At 38.5% G+C, this 13290-nt stretch overlaps 1 protein-coding gene across 1 annotated transcript; it reads left to right on the top strand.

Annotated features, from left to right (window-relative positions):
• The first annotated feature begins 1234 nt into the window (after positions 1–1234).
• Positions 1235–11836, top strand: dolpp1 (dolichyldiphosphatase 1). Its single transcript, XM_034192011.1, has 8 exons — positions 1235–1334; positions 5546–5646; positions 5839–5923; positions 8173–8269; positions 9673–9771; positions 10121–10249; positions 10369–10458; positions 10551–11836. Exons 1-8 carry the CDS (start codon positions 1259–1261, stop codon positions 10585–10587), a joined length of 714 nt encoding a protein of 237 aa, XP_034047902.1. The 5' UTR covers positions 1235–1258; the 3' UTR covers positions 10588–11836.
• Positions 11837–13290: the final 1454 nt, after the last annotated feature.

The raw sequence follows: 13290 nt of genomic DNA, 5'->3' as shown, positions 1-13290 counted from the left end.
AGCTAGATCCACCCCTGTATCCACTGGCAGATCTAATGGGGGGGCTTGGGGGTTTACACCCCTCCCCCTTGAGCTGCACCAAAAATTAAATGGCTATGTTACAACTTGCCAGCCAAAAGCTTAAAGTGTGCCATTCTGAATACAGGGTGCCCAATAGGGCTCAATCAAAATATAGGGGAAAATATAGGGATAATGGCTACAAATGAGGCAAAAATATAGGGTGGTACTAGTCTTGTACAACCAACTTTACAGCAAATAAATAATCATTAAAGCAGATAAGGGTATTCATAGATGAATGTATCATAAATTGTGATACTTTTTGCAATTTGTATCATGACATTTTGAACATAGAACTGTGATGAGCTTAATATTTCAAAATTCAGCAATGCCTAAATGTCTGTAAAATGTTTTTTTTTTACACTTTGATTAATAGCAGCAGCATGCAACTTTTTCTTTTTTACATCTGGTAGTTAAATCAGGCAATTAAAGGGTAAATTGAAGGAGAACTAAACACTGATGATGTTGTCAAACACTTCATTCAGGCTCACCCCAGGCACCTCTGTGTTATTTGAGAACCAGGAGGATAAATCATATTGAACAATGAAGACTCATTAATATTTCCAAATAATGATGTGCTATTTCCAACTTTCTACTTGCCTGCCTGGTTGTTAGTGGGGAACCTGACCATTATGCAGCGTATAAAACAATATTGTGACATTTGAGGCCAGAAACTGAATTAAGTTTTTTTTTTTTTTTTTTTATGTATCATCTATCTCAAGTTGTTAATAAAATTATAGCTATTACCTGTTCCAATGTCCAAAATACATGCTTGAATTCCTTGAGATTGCAGGAAAATGCACCCTTAATTACAAAATTTTCTGGGGGGCAGCATGCACCCCTTCTAAAAAAAAACCTAGATCCGCCCCTGTGTATCATATTGTTTGTGAAGCTTTCTTGCAGAGTCCTGGTGGCCATTAACGCTGCTGTTCCTTCTTAAATTTGCATTTGCGACATTTGCCAAAGTTTTTTTTGTTGTTGGTTTTTTTTTTTTTTGTTTTTAATTAGCACTAGACATTTGCCAAACTGCTGGACCTTTTTTCGTGGTTTTACTCAGTAAAAGCTTCTGGGATTGGTCTATATACATATTGGACACGCCTCTGTTGCCGGCACACTTTTGAATGTAGGGCGCTGTTCTCCTATTGGTTGAACACATGTCCGGGGTGTGGCGCTGAGACCGACCCGGTTGTGTCCGGGTAAGATGGCGTTGGAAGAGCAGTGCTCGGCACCAGCTCAATGGCGGTCAATATCTGTGACTCACGTAGAGTTTTCCGACGGTATGTAAACTGAATGTCTTTGTCTAACCACTTAAGCTCTACTAATCACCAGGCGCTTTTGTTATTTTTGGGAGAAAGTGTGCGTTCTGTTGCTGTGAAAAGGATGCGGTCATTGACGGCGTTGCGGAATAGTGCGCTCATACAAACCCCGAGCACAGCGGGGAACGTCGGCTAGGCTGCCAGATAGTGAGCTAGCCCCGCATGCGCACTTGGCCGCAGTGGCCACAATGAAGGCTAGCGATGAAGCTAACTGGCATAATATTTCCAGTAAGATTCTGTTTAAGAAGTAGATGTGCCAGCACCTATATGTTAGAAACGTAATGAATTTGTAGTAGTATGAGAAGCAAACTGAGTGTGCTGGAAATAATTTCCCAGCTCTTTTGATAGGTATGTAGCCAAAAGTGGCTAACGGAGTAGCTAGTTCCTTGGCCTGATGGTTAATGTCACCACCACAATGTATTTAACTGAAATAATTTCAGTTAAATACATTGTGTATTTAATAGAATACTAGAATACTATTATATAGAATATAATACTATAGAATTTTATTATTCTATTAGAATACTCTAATAGAATACTTTCTCACTTATAGATCAGATGAGGTAATGATTTATACTGTGGCTTCTACAGCACAAGATACCTACATTTAACCTTATTATAACAACCTAGATTCGCTGTTGGTCAAAAAGTGTCAGAAAACTGGATGGTTTTTTTGAACCTACACATTTTTATTGGTTGAACATCTGTTGTACTAAAGCCTTAAAGGGGTCATGTGCAAAATACAGTTTGCTTTAAACATCCTCAAAACCTGCACAACTCTGCCAGGTTAAACTTCCTGCTTAAAGGAAATCTTGAGCCTAAAATGTCTTATTTTTGTGTTTAATGTTGTATATCACAGAAAGATGTCAGTTGATTGTTGCTCAGTAAAACAAAGCTACTGATGAAACACCACTGAGTTTGCAGCCTAATAATTCTGGATAATGCTTTTTTTCACACTTGGCAGAGTGCAGCAGATGTAAAGCGGATGTGTAATCGTTTACAGTAAAAGGATGACTTGAAATTCTGTCACTTTTAGCTGTGCCAGCAGGACCTGCACGCAGTAGTTAAGTATCAGTTACCCTTCAAATTATGCAGTTTGAAGTAGTGAATTGAAAATACATTTTAGTGGGAATATGTGCATTTCAGAAAACCTCAAACATAGCATGAGTTTTTTTTAATGGCAATTTAACAAAGCCATGGTGCAGCTTTTGTTAGCAGAGTCCAAGAGCCCATTTTAATTAATTTATTTTTTAAATCTCAAAATGTTTATTGTTGTTTTCAAGACATACATAAAATGTTAAGAGCTGGCAGTGACATTTACAGATAAGTCTAAAGAGTCAAATATTTGTACAGAATGTCCCACCAGTTCAAGGTCACATGTACAGTAAGTGATGTAAAGTTTAAAAAAAAAAAAATCAATACAGAATAAAACACACACACACAAAAAAGCAAAATATTAAAGTAATCCCACCCACCCTCCCAACCTGTCACCATCAAGATAGGATATTAACATGTGCCATAGTTACACAAATGCAACCATTAAAAAAATAAAAATAAAAAAAATAAAATTTCAAAGAGCTGGATACAGTTGCATAAAACGTCTCCATGTATTCTCAAATTCCCTGAGACTGTTTCAATGAAAACCTTAATTTTTCTAGTTTTAGACAGGACATGACATTCTGTAGCCACTGTGAGTGCAGAGGAGGGTTAGGATCTTTCCATTTGAAAAGAATGGCTCTACGTGCTATAAGTAATGCGAAGACCAAAGATTGTTTTTTTCCTAGCGCTCACATGTGGCTGGTTTTCCAAAACACCAAAAAGTGCAAGTACAGAGTTTGGTTCCAAATTAATATTGAATGCCTGGGACAAAGTGTTAAAAATGTTCGTCCAGAAGACCTGAAGGCATGAGCAGGACCAAAACATGTGACAAAGGGTGGCCTCAGTCAAATTACATCGAATCCACAGAGGACTGACTTCGGGATACATAGTAGACAACCTGGCCCTGGAGATGTGCGCCCTGTGCACCACCTTGAATTGAATCAAACGGTGTGTAACACAAAAGGAAGAAGAGTACACAAGTTTAAGCGCAGAGGCCCAGGCATCATCTGACACAGCGTGACCCAGGTCTTTCTCCCATGCATTTTTGAATTTATCAACTGGTGAACTTTTAAGATCAAGCATGATATTATATAACTTAGAGGTGAGACTTTTGGAAGGTTTAGATGATAGTATTTTATCCACCATGGTCTCCTGTATAGGAACCTGAATGTTAAAATTATTTTAACTGATATTTTATTTAGGATATTTTATTTTTTGCATATTTCAGTATTAGAATATTCTTAGGAATGTAGTCTTAAAGTGACTGATTTATCTTAATTATTTCTGGGACAGAATATTGTCCACAGAAATTTACCATGATGTGTGTGCCATTGAAAAGTAAGTAAATAAATAAATCAACAAACATTTTAAAAGACAACAGCTTTTGAGTATACATAAAATCGCCACCAAGAGTTTGCCTGTGGAATTGGCCATAATTTGTGCTAAAAATACTGTTGATTTTTGTGAACCTGTGCAATTTTACTCACTTTAATTTTGTTATTGCATCTCTAAATTGAATTAAAAAAATGTCCAAATAAAAATAATTGTGTGCATAAGTACTGACACCTTTTAGTATAACTCAACTAGGTGATGGGTGGCTTTGACATATATAAATGGCTATTTTTGGGAGATGGAGATAGATCAGTTCTTTTCTTGTGTGGTTGCAGTCCTCGACCCAGTTGCCATAGTGGGTTTATACAGTGACTTGATATTCAAGCTTCTCACCCTGTCTTGCAGTGTAAGCCCACATAGCCAGTGGAGGAATCTTATTTCTGCCGCTTGAGTCCGCGATGTTGTTCTCTGTCATTACTCGCAGGTTATGACCATATGTGAGGACTTCATGTAAATCGAGAGTCTCGCCTTCTGGCTCAACCCTTTCTTCACCACAACAGTCTAGCCTCCATAAAACATCAGACACAACCCCAATCTGTTTATCAATCTCGGCCTTCGTCTTTCCCCCATTCAAGAACAAGACCCAGAGATACTTAAACACCTTCACTTGGCAATAACTCTTCCCTGTCCCACTCTTTTCTGTCAGAGGACCATGGTTTCAGATTTGGAGGAACTGATTCTCATCCCAGTTGCTTCACACTCAGCCTCAAGCCTGCCCAGTGGGCATTGGAGGTCACTGCCTGATGAAGCAAACAGAACCATATCGTCTGCAAAAAGCAGAGATGCAATTTTAAACTCATCAGACTGGACGCCCTCCAATCTCTGTCTGTACCTTGAAAACCCATCCGTGAACATCATAAACAGGATTGGTGACGGGGAAACCATGGCGGAGTCCAGCTGCTATAGTGAACAGGTCTAATGTGGTGCAGAGAATGCAGACACAGCTCCTACTTTTGTGACAAAAAGACCAGATCCAGCGTTGCAGCTGTTATACTCCCACAGTACCCCTCACAGAACACCTTGAGAGACCCAGTCGTACGCCTTTTCCGAGTTCACAAAACATTTAGACTGGATGGTTGTACTCCGAAGCCTCTTCTCTTTACCCTCTTTGCGAGGGTAAAGAGTTGGTCCACTGCTCCATGACCAGGACAAAACCTGCATGCCACTGAATGTCTCTTGGAATTCATTTACATCACTTAAGAAATATAAACATATGGTGTCTGTGTTAAATCTTATTCGAGCAGGCAGTTGTCAAAAACAGAGCAACTGTGCAATAAAGAGTGGAGTGAGGGAAGCCACCAAGACTCTCATAACTGAATGTGTTACAGGCTTTTGTGGCTGTTGTGAATTATTTACAGCAGTTCCGAAAGCATAATTGGAGAAAAGAGCCTTGATTTTATTTGTCATTATTTACCTAATGTACTACTTTTAATTGCAGAGCACCCGCTACCAACTTCAAGTCAGTCTGGAAAATCCTGCAGTGTCACCTCACGTTAATCACTATTTCTGTTAATTTCACTTTACAGTACTTGCACATTGTGTTCTGTCCCCACATTCTTTTTCAGCAGGAATTGTATCACATGATAGAAGTTAACGGGACATTTCAAGGTGTCGCTTTAATATCTGTACTCAGAGCAGTGATAAATGCCCTAAACATCAATATTTTGTTACTGTGATTTCAGATGATCTGACAGGGGAAATGCTGGCCTACATCAGTCTCCTCCCTATAGCCATTCTCGTGGGGTTTGTTACACTCATAGTGTTTAAACGGGAACTACACACGGTGAGTTTGGCACGTGCACTTTGATTTGCATGTCTGAAACAACATATGAAAATCAGGCTTCCCCTGTGTTTGATTGCATTTGTTAATCCTGTTGTTTTACAGAAAGCTGTATAGAGGCATCATACGTGCCATAACTTTCAGTGCTTGCATGTTTAAAAATAGTTATTAATTTTGACTTTTTTTTTGTCCCAGATCTCATTCTTTGCTGGTGTGCTCCTGAATGAAGGGGTGAACTGGCTTCTGAAGAACATTGTTAGAGAGCCTCGCCCATGTGCAGGTGAATGAAGAAGCAAGCATTTTTTGTGCATTTGTGCTATTTGGAGTTTACGCAGTATGGAGCATGAATGGTCAATAAAGCCCAGTTTAAATTTAGATTATCAGGACATGAGGCAAAGCATTAATAGCACTTTAGAGTTTTGATTTGTTCATCTGGGGTGGGGGTTAAAACCTTGATAAATAGGAGTATTATATTATTAACATGCTTTTTTCTCAAACATGACTGTTCTACACTAGTGGAAACTGCTGTTCCAAAATGTCATCGTGCATCAAGTATATGGTATGACCTGTACTGGTAACAGCATAGGGCTTGGACAGCAAAAAAAAAAAAAAAAAAAGTTAATGAATGGGTGAGGTACTTTGTGTAGACAATAACTAAAAAAAAAAAAAATGCTGTCAGCTTGTAACTCACCAAAATAAAAGAAAATATAATGACAAACCCTAAAGTGAACATTCATTATGTGGTGTAAAGATAACTTATTTAGTTTGAATTAACTTGAAATATTCAGTTTTGAACAAAGTTGTGCAGGCTTTCATGCTAATTGTTTGTGAACTCTGGATTTATTCTTCCTGTGCTTTTTGCTTCAGAGCAAGCGCAGAGAGGAGGGGCTGGTCAGACAAGTTCATTGTCAATGTGTTTACGTGCATGACCGAGAGATGTTTGGGAATTGAATCTATTCCAGATGTTTTTAATCCATAGAAAACATATATGTTGGATGTTCTCAATACCTGAATGTCTTCTGATAGTTCTGCATTGCATGCTCAAGCATTGTGATGTCAGATGTGAAGCCATATATTTTGAACTTTTTGTCCAGCAAGCAGGAAAGTGACGTGGAAAACATCTGTAGGCCTTCATTTGTCCACACAGAAAATTTATCAGGAATCAGTAAAGGAATGAAAAAGAATCAGGCCGATGGGCAGAATTGGTAATTGTATCTATTGATAAAACCTTAAAATTCTAATCCCTAGAGACAACGTGCACAACTTTGTAGGGACATATAATTGACTGCTTTTAAAATGATTGCAAAAAGGACAGTCAAGATGTATCGTCAGCATTGCTGTTGTGATGGGTGACCACAAATAAATCAGTGTATAAGAAACTGAATTTCTGTTCAACAGGACCATTAAGCCACACGGGGCACCATACTGGACCTGTGTTTAACTGATGAATTGTCATTTGGACATGCCTTAACGTCAAACTCTGAGGTGGATATCTCACCTGGCAAACTCTTAATGGAATTGTGAATTATCCGTATTCAGTTGTAGTTTAACTTTAAGCCTGGAGTTTCCTTTGGAGAATGTTTCCCCTGTAATGCATACGTGAACATTTTGAAGTCACTTAATAGAAGAAGCTGATTGATTACACTCAAAGGTTATGAGATTCATTGGATTTTACAACAAGGGTACAGTAGTTGACTAGAGCAGTGAACATGAACCTTTTTGGAATTTAATAGACCCACCAGTTGGGCCAAGGCATACCCCCAGACACCCTGTTTTAGAACAGGGTAGAAAGACTTATATCAGTCATGAGTATGCACTCTGAACAGACTGCTTGTTCCCTTTACATGTGTTACAGAAATTATTAGCACATGTTTTTACATTGAAATACATGTGGATAATATTCTTTAATAGGTAAATGCAGCATGAGCCAGATTTAATGTCTTTCAAACTGGAAATATGTGGTAGGTGATTTCAAGTTGTTGCTCTTAAAAAAATATCAATAGTGACGTTCAGTGTTGTGAAAAGTAACTTTGACAAGTTACTTTCTTAGTTACTTTTTTAGTTGCTTTATACAGTTGCTTTATGCAGTTACTTCATTAGCAGCATTATGCAATTACTTTATTAGAATCTGCCAAAAACTTGCAACTAATAAGTAAGGTAACGAGTAATGTAAATTGGTTACTCGTAAGATTGAGCAATCAGCAAAGTAACTCATTAGCAAAGTAACTAATAGTTACTTTTCTGAGTACTAAATCTTAAAAATAACGAAATTAGATTGAGTAACTTTATTAATTACATTCAGCAGCTGCCAACAAGGTGTCCGCAGCTGCTAATGAACTAACTGTATGAAGTAACTGTAAAATATAACTGTAGAAATTAACTAATGAAGTTACTTTCCCCAACACTGGTGACGTTGCAGAGAGGGATACAAGTTAGTCACTTCAGTTATATGGATATGGTTTGGAGATTATTCTGAATTAAAGGCAACTTATTGTGAATGAGTGGTTGTCTTCTGCTCTCTTTCTTCAGGGATTCACTCAGTGCACACAGATTATGGGATGCCCTCCAATCATTCCCAGCTCATCTGGTTCTTTGTTGTTTACTTCTTCCTTTTCCTTTATTTAAGGTACGTTTTTATAGATTTTTATTTTTAAAGGGTTGGGTACATGCAAGTATATTGTATAAATTTAAAGACCTGTAATTTTCAAAGTTTTACAATCCATATTTTTCTCTTGAGGGTGAAAGTTTTTTTTATGTGAATACTTTGACGTAATCTCTAAACCATGCCTTACTTTGACTGGGCTTGTCAGGTCTCACATGACATAGCCATGTTTATGTCTATGGGTCCTTGAACTTTGAGATCGAGAGACACCTTATCAAGTCTTGAGGGTCCTGATGTTTTCTGTCTTGCTGTATTTTTTTGAGACTTGGATGCTAATCGGCAACCCAAGGCCATTGCCTTACGTTATTGTCTTTGGTATTTTGTGTCTTTAGAGGGTCCTTGGGTACTGCTGAATTTGTTTTGTGTCAAATGAACAGTTACTTGGAGTGACAGATGAGATGTACTACTTGCACAGTGAATGAACTTAAGATATCACAGTTTGGCCATGTGGTGCATGTCTCTCGGTGTGATTTAGTGTTCAGGATTCCACCAACTGGAAAAGGCCAATGGAAGGCCGGTATATTACTTAGTTGTGGCAGATGGATTGCTACTTTTGGGAGGTGGGAATTGACTGATTGTCTTTCTGGTTGATTGTTATCCAGGACTCAAGTTCCATAGCGTGTTGGATACAACGATCCTCTATTAATCGAGTGGTATCAAACTTTGTCAATTTCATTGTAAGCATTGTGATTTCAACATACACTGTCCAACTCCATGGTATCTCACGCAGTTATTACATCATGGAGATTTGTTAGATATTTGTTTGCGTTCAATGAAACTCGGTGGGGCCAATACCGTAATACTGACTGAAACGGTTGTATTCTGTACATATAAGGGGGGTTTCTCTTTGTTCATCCATTAGATTGTAGTAAGCTTTTCCAACATAGCTACATTGGTTCCATGTATATTGTTATGAACCTGAATGTGACGATTGTGATTGTTGTGAAACTGAAAAGGTTTCCCTGAACTCATTATGCGCCTTTTGAGTTTTTACAATTGAAGAAAGGTGTGTTTATTTTTGTTGTTGTTGTTTTTTTTTTTAGCACTTTCTGTTCATTTCAGTGAAGTGTGTCAATGGTCCCAGTGACAAATGATAAAACAGTACAACAGTAAATGCTGACTTGACCAGTCAGTCTAATGTAGAAATGCCTGTTTTTTTTGTGTGTGTGGGTGGGGGGGGTGGGGGGGGGGGGTTAAATTATTATTATTTTACTGATGGGCTATTTCCTCGTGAAAACAGTGTTTGGTTGCTCTGTAACATCAGGCCCAAGAAAATTTATGTTCCAAATAGTGAAGATTATTATTATTATAATTTTTTTTTTTAAAACAATGTGCTTGCTTGAAGTCACATTTTGCTGTCTTCTTAGAATGCATCAAACGAACAATGCACGATGTGTGGATCTGCTGTGGAGACACATACTGTCCATCGTCCTTTTGGGGTTGGCCATATCAGTCTCATACAGCAGGTACAGGACTGTCATTAGCCCCTTCAAAACCTTACACCCTGCTCAAACTACAACATTTGTAGCCCATTATTTATTTATGTGTTTATGACTGGTAACAAAATCCATGTGAAATTTAAGGTGGTTTAAAATTTTCTGCATTGCCTTATTTTCTTATATTTGTATTCACTTTAAATTATTTTAAAATTGAATTGCTTTTGTATGTAGCTAATTCTCTGCATACACACATCATTTATTTGTTTTTAATTTAATTCCTGTTGAATATGCTGCTTGACTTGTAGATCTTGTTGCTTTTGTAGGGGAGACTACATTCACAATTAGAAAATGAAAGTGTCTCTTCCTTTGTTGACAGGGTCTACCTGTTGTATCACACCTGGGGGCAGGTTTTGTATGGCGGAGTAGCTGGTAGTACGTTTGGAATTATCTGGTTCTTTATCACGCAAGAGTTGCTAACGCCGCTCTTCCCTAAAATAGCAGCATGGTAAGAATATTTTAAGATTGGATTTTTATTTATTTATTTTTCAAGCACTTTCATTTGTGTTTCTTTATTTGAGAAGACATTTTATGTTTTGTCCTTCCAAATTCCATTTTACATCACAGGCCAGTATCCGAGTACTTTCTGGTACGAGACACAAGCTTGATCCCCAACATCTTATGGTTCGAGTACACAGTGACCAGGTCAGAGGCCAGGTAAGTGATTCTTTGGTAGCCGTCCTGCTCTATGTGTACCATTTCAAACTCTTAAATGTGTCTGAGCGTCTTAATTTCTTCATTTTGTTTAGGAACAGACAACGAAAGCTTGGAACAAAAGTTCAGTGATGGCGCAGGGCTGTTTTTGTGAAACTGACCTTGGGACTACACACTCTTTTCATGTGCACACACAAGCAAAACGCTCACAAGGAAAAACACACTGGAGAGCCGTCAATTCGACTGACGTGGTTGGTGGGATTAAGGGGCCGAAACCATCAGCAGATGGCGAAAGAGTGCCTGGACCTGGCCCGGAGCCTATATCCTGTGCGAGTCCGTCCACACGCCTCTCCTTCTTGTACAGCTTGCCCCAATGTTCCCCCCAGTGCATGCAAGACTGTGCAAGAGGCATTCTATTTAATTATAGATTAATATATATTTGCAGTATAAACGCACGCTGACATTAACAGTGTACTGTAAGAGATTACAATAAGCCACACGGGAGTCTTTGGTCACGTTTCAGAAAAAGCAGGTGAGCGCCATTACAGCATGTGTTTTGGGGGGAGAGGGTAAACAGTTGGTGGGGACAGGGTTGGTTGCAGCTGGGATGAGGATATGTTAACTTTTTCATTGTTATCTTAATACAAAATGCAGTTTCAGAAATGGGTTTTGATGTAATATAATGAAAATTTGCACTTTGTGACATTTACAAGTTAAAGACTACTAACCCTAGTTAAATGTTAGGCTCCTCCTCCCTTTCCCTCATCTGTCTTTGCTTTGTGTCTCAGTTTGAATATATTAGATTCCAAAGCTGATGTGCAAGCTGTGTAAATTTAACATATCTTGTGTTTAAAAAAAAAAAAAAAAAATGAACATCAAGTTTGTGGTTTCTATCATATCCATGTTTCAGGATAACAAGACTGAAGCACCGCAGCAGCAGCGCTCAGTTGTTTTCGTTGTCCTCATTGTAGACGGGCATGGTGTTTTTTTTTTTTTGTTTTTTTTTCTTTCTTTTTTTCTTAATGCCTCAAATACAGTAGCAGCCTAGGAACACAATTCTGGGGATCAGACCTTTACTTTTTGCTGTTGCACTTTTTTTTTTTAATTTTAAATCATGGATTTAAAGATGTTATAATAGTTAGTGAGAAGACGTGCTATGACCTGGGGGGTTTCTTTAGAGTTTGTAAGGACAGAAAAGCCTCATATCAGTGGTAGCATGTGATTCTGCTTAATTCCTCACAGCAGCTACTGCTGAAAGCTGTTTGGTGGGAATCTGAAGCTGACTTAAATGTCTTAGCATTCCATAAAGGGAAGGATTTTTTTCCCCCCTCTTTTTCCATGTGTAACCAATATCAGGCGGAATTAAAAAAATGTTTATGTATAAGCTACTGTTCAGTGTCGTACTTTAAAATGTTGTACCATCATTTAGTGTTTTGCTCTATGAAAGTCAGTAAGCATGTCAGCTAATGTGGCGCTGGATGGCGCTTTTAATTAAGAACATCATCACTGTTTGAGTGAATTGGTCAGCTGTATGTTTTTAAGGATGGCTCTGTATGTTGATGTCCTGCTACAGTACCTAAAACCTCATTTGTTCTGGCCCATCTTGCTGTTCACAAATGTGCAGACATGAGGAAAATTGGAGTCTGAGCAGAACTTTTGAGTTTTTCATGAAGTGCCTGCCTTTTAATATGGTTGGCACCTTTTATGTCGTGGAAAACAAATATTACAATGATAATAATAATAATAATAATAATGAGATACCCAACAATTATTCTGAGGCACAGATTGGAAATATTTTAACATGTGGAACAAAATCTAAAAAATACTTTCTACCAGAGGTGGGACGAAGTAACTCAAGTAATCAATCTGCAGGTCTCAAGTCAGCTTGCAAACAATTGGTAGTCATTATGACTTGAGACTTGACCTGGGACTTGCTGATTCATGACTTGAGTGACTTGATGGTGACTTCGTCCCACCTCTGCTTTTTGCTGACTACAGCCCCGATTGGCATTATTGGTACACTTTGTTTTTAAATGTGTTTGGGGGAATTTACAAATGAAGCAGTTTTGTGTGAAGTTACTGAATAATAAAAATGTCATCACTTTGACAAGCAGTTTTCTAGAAATAACTCAGGTGGTGGATACACAAACCTTTCCACTAGACTAGTGAGGGAAGCCACCAAAACACCCAACATCTGTAGGCATCTGTGGCTGTGATTGGACAAACTTGGCATAGTGTAACTTTTGACTGTTGCCTCGTGGTGGACTGACAGATTTTCTTAACAAGAACATACGGAATTTCAGCTACAGTTTGCCAGAAGGCACAGGGGACCACTCAAGCCTAGAATTTCTTTTCCACACAAATCAGGGCTGCCAACAGTGCTGACCAGGACTGTACACGACTCAGCCTGTGAAGGTTGTCACATTTTATTGAGCACCGCTGTATCCAACTCGAGAAAACACTTGACCTCATTTCTTTCTGCAAAAGACTATTTGTCCTATTTAAATAACCTGTTCCATTTTTGACTGGCTTTTCCCAGCTCACCTCAGGCTATCCCAAAACACCCGTTGGGAACAGCCGTAGCCTAGATAACGCAGAAAACCTCAACCCAGTTCTTCATCGAAGCTACTTTTTCAGATGTGCTGTGACGTTTTAGTGAACAGTTTCCAGTAGAAATGTTTTTAAAATAATCAAAAGGAGGGCTTCAAGGTGGGGGAACGTACTCCCAGGCAGGCTGTTTAATGAACCCATCAGTCCTTCATACTGCGGAATTTACAATTGTAGGGGCGACTGGGGAGAGATGTAACGGCACCTATTCTACCCATCAGAAATAAT

This window comes from Thalassophryne amazonica, chromosome 17 (assembly GCF_902500255.1).
Source record: "Thalassophryne amazonica chromosome 17, fThaAma1.1, whole genome shotgun sequence".
Lineage (NCBI taxonomy): Eukaryota > Metazoa > Chordata > Actinopteri > Batrachoidiformes > Batrachoididae > Thalassophryne > Thalassophryne amazonica.
Note: the sequence above shows the minus strand (reverse complement) of the source record. Positions and strands in the feature narration are given on the sequence as shown.

What these genes read in the sequence shown, in the direction of transcription:
- dolpp1 (XM_034192011.1), top strand. Translation starts at nt 1,259, where the DNA reads ATGGCGTTGGAAGAGCAGTGCTCGGCACCAGCTCAATGGCGGTCAATA. An exon ending in TCACGTAGAGTTTTCCGACG is followed by an intron (nt 1,335 to 5,545) that starts GTATGTAAACTG and finishes CTGTGATTTCAG; the next exon opens with ATGATCTGACAGGGGAAATG. An exon ending in GTGACCAGGTCAGAGGCCAG is followed by an intron (nt 10,459 to 10,550) that starts GTAAGTGATTCT and finishes CATTTTGTTTAG; the next exon opens with GAACAGACAACGAAAGCTTG.